The sequence below is a fragment of the Electrophorus electricus genome, chromosome 18, assembly GCF_041902795.1.
Source record: "Electrophorus electricus isolate QZ-2024a chromosome 18, ASM4190279v1, whole genome shotgun sequence".
Classification (NCBI taxonomy): domain Eukaryota; kingdom Metazoa; phylum Chordata; class Actinopteri; order Gymnotiformes; family Gymnotidae; genus Electrophorus; species Electrophorus electricus.
This window is the reverse complement of record NC_137514.1, coordinates 21,255,001-21,262,500: the sequence shown is the minus strand read 5'-3', so window position 1 is coordinate 21,262,500 and position 7,500 is coordinate 21,255,001. Positions and strand designations below refer to the sequence as shown.

Sequence of the window (7,500 nt, the reverse complement as noted above, 5' to 3'; positions counted from 1 at the left end):
CAGCGACCAACACAGACACAGTCAGACAACCACACAGCGACTAACACAGTCAGACACAGCTCAGACAATCACACAGCGACAGACACAGTCAGACACAGCTCAGACAACCACACAGCGACTAACACAGTCATACACAGCTCAGACAACCACACAGCGACCAACACAGACACAGCTCAGACAATCACACAGCGACTAACTCAGACACAGCTCAGACAACCACACAGCGACCAACACAGTCAGACACAGCTCAGACAATCACACAGCGACAGACACAGTCAGACACAGCTCAGACAACCACACAGCAACTGACACAGTCAGACACAGCTCAGACAATCACACAGCGGCTGACACAGTCAGACACAGCTCAGACAACCACACAGCGACTAACACAGTCAGACACAGCTCAGACAACCACACAGCGACCAACACAGACACAGCTCAGACAACCACACAGCGACTAACACAGTCAGACACAGCTCAGACAACCACACAGCGGCTGACACAGTCAGACACAGCTCAGACAACCACACAGCGACCAACACAGTCAGACACAGCTCAGACAATCACACAGCGACTAACACAGTCAGACACAGCTCAGACAATCACACAGCAACAGACACAGTCAGACACAGCTCAGACAACCACACAGCGACAGACACAGTCAGACACAGCTCAGACAACCACACAGCGACAGACACAGTCAGATACAGCTCAGACAACCACACAGCGACCAACACAGACACAGCTCAGACAATCACACAGCGACTAACACAGACACAGCTCAGACAACCACACAGCGACCAACACATTCAGACACAGCTCAGACAACCACACAGCGGCTGACACAGTCAGACACAGCTCAGACAATCACACAGCGACTAACACAGTCAGACACAGCTCAGACAACCACACAGCGACCAACACATTCAGACACAGCTCAGACAATCACACAGCGACAGACACAGTCAGACACAGCTCAGACAACCACACAGCAACTGACACAGTCAGACACAGCTCAGACAACCACACAGCGACTGACACAGTCAGACACAGCTCAGACAACCACACAGCGACAGACACAGTCAGACACAGCTCAGACAACCACACACAGTCAGACACAGTCAGACACAGGTGCGGAGTGCTACTCCTGACCACTCTCCCCTCTCCCCCAACAGGTGAACATCTCCCCGGCCTGCAGCAAAGCCCTGACCAGGCTGATGTACTGCCCGTACTGCGCAGGACTCCCGGAACTGCGGCCGTGTGGGAACTACTGCAGGAACGTCCTGAAGGGCTGCCTGGCCAACCAGGCCGACCTGGACCCTGAGTGGAACCTCTTCATCGGTAGGAACCTCCGCATCCCCCCACCCGCCGTGCATGCTGGGTAAGGTTCGCCACGGGATGTCCTGTTGTGAACGTCCACAGTCGTGGGGGCAAAGTTGTGCAAGTGACGGTTTGGTCCTTCCGGACCCCCAGACAGGCTCGATGAACCAATGGTCAACAGAAAGTCAATAATGCCATCGTCTGTTCGCTGGTTTTGTAAACGTGCGAATTATTGGAAACACGGGCAGAGTGGGAACAAACTGGAATGTGGATTGCATGCAGGAGTCATACGAACCCTTACCGGGATCGCTGTGGTAGTGAGGCATCTGCTGGCTCTGCTGAGGAGTTGGAGGTTCCTCTCCTCCAGCTCTGGTGAGGGGTGTGAGGGATCGTTTTCCCTGCTGTGAGGCTGGTTGCCTTTGTTCCGTTCAAGGTGTTGACATTTCAGATTTCATCTTCCAGGCTATAGATTTTCAATCAGTCTATCTCTCTGACACAAAGGGCCATCCACCACACCTGTGGACTGTGGGCTCATGCTCGCTGGACAAAATCCCCTTTTGTGTGGCATATTTATGCTGCGCTGTGTGTGTGTGTGTGTGTGTGTGTGTGTGTGTGTGTGTGAGTCGTCTGTGAGGTGTCGGGAGACTGCCTTCTCTCTGCAGGGATGAGTGTGGCATTTAGCCACGGCATGTTGATAAGACACCGAGACCAGCATCGATCGCCATCTCACTCCATCTCCACATCTCTCGCCTGCGTCTCTCGCGTTCCTGATCACAGAAGAGGGGATGCGGCCTCTGCGGTCCGTCTCCCCGAGCGCGGGGACGGAGGGAATCTTCTAGCCCCTGTCCTTCTGTCAGTCATCCCGGCGTTTCTCACGCCGGAGCTCACAGCCTGACCATGTGTGCGTGTGGCTTGGCTTACTTCTGTTCCAGTGACTCAGTGAGAGTCAGTGACAGCTGATGTAGCACCGAGACTAACTGTCCCTGTCTGCTGTCCCGCTAGCCGGAGACTCCCGAGTTGTCCTGCACCTCCGAGGAGTTCCACAAGGCTCTCAGCTCGGCCCCTTCACTTTGGGACATTGTGGTGAAACCAACTTCAAAGACGCACATGGGCTGTCCCCAGGGGTAGACATTGGTGGACATGTCTTAATGCACGTTGCCCGTGGCAACATCATTTCATATTCTGGCCACTAAATGTCTAAAGCCTCTGGCCACTTGATTTCTTTATATATTTTTTGTTTTGTCTTTTTTTTTCAATTTTAACAAATCATCAGACCATCTTCATTTCGACACATTCACAAATATACATTAATAACGAAACAAATCCTGCACACTACCGATAACCTGTAAACTGGAAACAAACAGACCAAATTCACCGACTAACATTAACGTTCACATCACGTGAAGTTAGCTAAGCAATGCCTTGGGCAACTATCACGTGCCTGTGTAGCCTGCCATGGCAGCTGGTTTATGGTTTCAAAAAACTTCAGAAATGCAAAGGGTCCAGGTTGGAGCAGAGTGAGAACTTTGTGCGATTTGGAGAAGGATGTGATGTTCCGTGATGTTATGTCCTCCGTATCCATGACAGCCACGTTCTCAACCAGGCCGAACGAATTCAGGAAATACAGTGTTCAGAAACGCATCTGTACCCTTCCTCGCAAGCCGTTAGAACGATAAAATCAATTAATGACCTTCCGCGCTCGGCCGTCTGACAGTTTTGACACCAGCGACACTCTCTAAATAAATACTGCCTTTTTGAGCATTACAGTACATGGCAGTTGTTTGGTACTGAGATATGTTTGGTAATTGGGAATGCAGCATGTTTACTCAATAGTGTTATTAGACACATCTACATCTGGTAGCGGGTTGGACCTCCTTTGTCCTGCAGAACCTCAGACATTTGTCGTGGTGTAGATACCACTGGGTGTTTATATCTTCCTGCTGGAGTCTTGGCCCATGCAGACAAGGAAGCGCCTTACAGTTGCTGGGAATTCTTTGAGGTACTGATGTGCTCTGAACAGCCTGTCCTACCTCGTCTCAGAGATGTCATACGGGATTTAGATCTGGAGACCGTGAAGGCCAGAGAAGCAAAAACCTCACTGTCGTGTTCCTGGAACCAGTCCCTGACCATACGACCCCTGCGTCATGGTACCTTGTCTTGCTGAAAGTGCCCTCTCTGCCTCAGGGTAAACCGCTTCCATGAAGGGACGAACTAAACGTCCATCCACAGGTATCAGAGGACCCAGGGTGGGCCAGGAACATGCTCCTTACACCATCACGCCACCTCCCCTTACAGGAGGGTCACAACGATTCATGCTGCTTGTGCCAAATTCTGGCATGGTCAGTGTAACAGAACTCTGGGCTCTGGATTCAGAATGCACCATTGTGATTATCACCCTTAACAACTGTTACCCAGTGCCCCTTCAGGACCAAGAGCAGAGGGTCAGGAGATGTTGACCAGAACACAGGAGACCCAGCAGAGGGTCAGGAGATGTTGACCAGAACACAGGAGACCCAGTAGAGGGTCAGGAGATGTTGACCAGAACATGGGAGACCCAGCAGAGTGTCAGGAGATGTTGACCATAACACAGGAGACCCAGCAGAACGTCAGGAGATTTGACCAGAACACTTTTACATTGATTCTTTTTTTAACAATTCCAGTTCACCACCCGCTCTGTCACTTTAGGGAGGCATTGTTTGACGTGGGCCTCAGAGATAAGGACCAGAGGCGGAGCTGGGGGGGGGGGGGGGGGGTCTGGCCTGGATCAGAGGAGAGAGAGAGAGAGAGAGAGAGAGAGAGAGAGAGAGAGAGAGAGAGAGAGAGAAATGGGTGAGACATCAACAGCATTTTTGATTTTAAAAAGGTTTTTATACATCAAAACAATAAACAGGTTAAGAATTTATAAAAGGAACAGAAAACCTATTAATAATGAACAAAATCATTATAATAGAAATAATATTAACAATAATAGTATTTTATAATATTAAAAATAAAAATAGTATTAACAATAATAGTATCAATAGTAATAGTATTAATAATTATAATATTAACAAGTATTATTATTATTATTATTATTATTCTTATTAATAATAATAATATTAACAGTAGTGACAGTAATTGCTAGTTTTGTTTCATCATTTACACACAAATGTCATTTACACTTTATTTTTTAAGTGAATTTTTAAAAAAATAAATGGAACCTTTTTGTTTCATCCACAAAACAGACAATGCAAGAGAGAAAACGGTACCAGGCAAGCCACACACTCACACACACACACACACACACACACACACTCACACACACACTCACACACACACACTTCGATCGTCCATCGGGCAATGGGCTTATTCTTAGTGGCTGATGAATATCAGAGATGTCACCTCTGCTCGGGGTCGAGCCGGGTTATCGTTGCAGACCCCTTCTGTACTGGTTTCTCTTTCTCGGGTTCCGGTGACATCCGGAGCCTTTAGCAGCCCACTGACAAATGACAGACCGGACGATAGCCTGGACCAGCCGGACAGCAGCCTCGTCTCCCTCACCGAGCTTTGCTAAACGCCTTTTTCTTCCTTTTGTTCCTGCAGAATTCGGAATTGCGGGAAGCGTAATTGAAAGGGGAGTACGGTACGACCGGGATCGTTGCACCTCTTAGCGGGGTCCGAACGGCTATTAATGAGGGAACAGCGTGTAAGCGGGACGTCGGATGTGCTCTGTCTGCTGAACCGCCGTGAGGCACACACCGCCGGAGAACTCGGCCGGAAATTTGGAATGCTGCAAGTGGAAAACTGACCGTCTCGCTTTTTTTATGTACCCAGTGTCCGGATGTACAGTAATAGTTACGGCAACTTCCATCGATGAACCATCCAATCAGAACACCAGCTCGGGACGTAGCTACTGTCTCGTCGCAGGGGTGGAGGGTTGCACAAAGAGGACAGAAGCTATTTTGGTTCCTGGCTGAGCAAAGTCAGACATCATTGATCCTGCCTTTCTGCTCCTGACAGGAATAAATTACCTACCTGTCACTGTTGCTATTGGTAACGATAACAACAATCACAAGGTGTTTTCTCCATTTCTGTTTTTATTAGAACCAAAAGATTTTTTTTATCCAGTTCAACAGTCGCTTGTCAAAAACACACAAAAGCAAAAAAAACACCAGCAGACCCATCTGTTGAACAAAATTGGCGTGATATCACAGCATTATGATATCACAGCATTATGATATCACAGCATTATATCATAGTATTATCTATCTATGATGATAGAAAAGATCAGCCAGCGTTTAAAGGCACATGCCGTGTGGACAGTGTTTCCGCCGTGAGGGTGAGGTTCACTGGTGTTCCGATGTTAGCAGGGTTACGCCCAGACACGTGACCAGGCTGCCAGCCTCACACGGAAGGCGGCGTTCATGATACTCACCGTGCTCACGATACACATGACACTCACGTGTGTCCAGTGTGATGGCCTGGGTTCTGTCCTGCTGCTTATACCAGTGCTTACAGCGACTCCAGACCCCAGGGTGACACCGGCTCAGAGCAGGAGGGTGTGCTGACATGACATTGAACAGGTGGTCCCATGCACATGCCCCATCAGCGGGACGAGAAGGGCTGGCTTCTTTGGGAGGGGGGACATTTCTGTGTTCATCAAAGGTGAAACTCTCTGCGCCGAAAGTCCTTAGAAGTTTGTCAACGCGACTTTTAATGAAGCTCACACTTGCTCCCCGGCTATACTGGGAGACAGCGGAAATCAGAGGTGGCACTGTGTTATTCTGTGTGTTATTCTGGTTTGTGTGGTGGTGTTGGGGAGATTGTGTTGTATTGGGGAGATTGTGTGGGATTGCGGAGATTATGTGGTGCTGTGGAGATTGTGGTGATTGTGTGGTATTGTGGAGATTGTGTGGTGTTGTGGAGATTGTATGGTACTGTGGAGATTGTGTGGTATTGTGGAGATTGTGGTGATTGTGTGGTGTTGTGGAGATTGTCTGGTTTTCTGGAGATTGTGTGGTATTGTGGAGATTGTGTGGTACTGTGGAGATTGTGTGGTGTTGTGGAGATTGTCTGGTTTTCTGGAGATTGTGTGGTACTGTGGAGATTGTGTGGTATTGTGGAGATTGTCTGGTTTTCTGGAGATTGTGTGGTATTGTGGAGATTGTGTGGTACTGTGGAGATTGTGTGGTTTTGTGGAGATTGTGGAGATTGTCTGGTATTGTAGAGATTGTGTGATATTGTGGAGATTGTGTGATGTTGTGGCGATTATGTGGTATTGTGGAACAGCTTCTCAGAGCATCATGGGTGTGAAATGCCTCCAACAGCACAATAGTGCACCAAAGCATTTTAGCACGTGCACTCACACATATTTAACACGTGCTCTCACGTGCATATTTAACACGTGCTCACACTCATATTTAACACCTGCACCCAAACATGCATTTATCACGTGTGTCCAAATGAATTTTTATGTATATGTTGGCTGTCAGCAACAGGATGATCGACAGTTCCCCCGTGTTCTTCCATATCCAGATCAAGGCTCAGACATTCCCAGTATTCCCAGCTGTCCTGAACACTGTCCTCAATGTTCATATGGGAATTACAGATCCCTGTGAGCTGTGGTGTAATCGGGGTCAGACCAAGAGTCCAGGAGCTGTTTGTCCTAACGGGCCTGTGTGATTGTGCAGTGCGTGTGCAAGGAAGCGTGCGAAGGGATTCACACGCTCGAACTAAGGAGTGACGCCAGAGCACCAATCACACGCTCGCTCAGATGGCACGCTGCCCACACCCACACCACGCCCACTGCGTCTTTCTTATTTTTATTGTTTTATTACATTGAGCACGCCTCTGTAAGTAATTGGACAGCATTGCTCGGGTTTTTGATTTTCCCGTCTCCGAACTCTGCACTTGGAATTTGAAATTTCACGATGGCTCTGAAATTCTAACGTCTGCTCGGCTGATTTGCGCCTGTATTAAGGGAACCACCGAGGTCTCACATCCGCTCGTCCGTTTCCGGGGCCGGCGTGTTAGCGGTTTGTCGGCCAGAGGCAGGACTGCACGGGACTGCGCGGGATTATCCATGTCTGTTCTGGTTAATCCCATTTACATTTGCATGTCTGACAGATGCTTTTATCCAGAGCGACTTTTACAATTTCAATCTTGTTACATCAGCAGACGAACGTAACGTTAGGAGTCTCG

General features: G+C 48.6%; 1 protein-coding gene across 4 annotated transcripts in view; it reads left to right on the top strand.

Annotated features, from left to right (window-relative positions):
• gpc6a (glypican 6a) overlaps window positions 1–7,500 on the top strand; it is a 137,644-nt gene that overhangs the window by 80,714 nt on the left and 49,430 nt on the right. For all 4 annotated transcript variants that reach the window (XM_081701142.1, XM_081701141.1, XM_035534931.2 and 1 more), the window contains one exon: window positions 1,176–1,341. In XM_081701142.1, coding sequence (XP_081557268.1) covers window positions 1,176–1,341 — 166 coding nt within the window. The remainder of the gene's footprint in view (window positions 1–1,175; window positions 1,342–7,500) is intronic.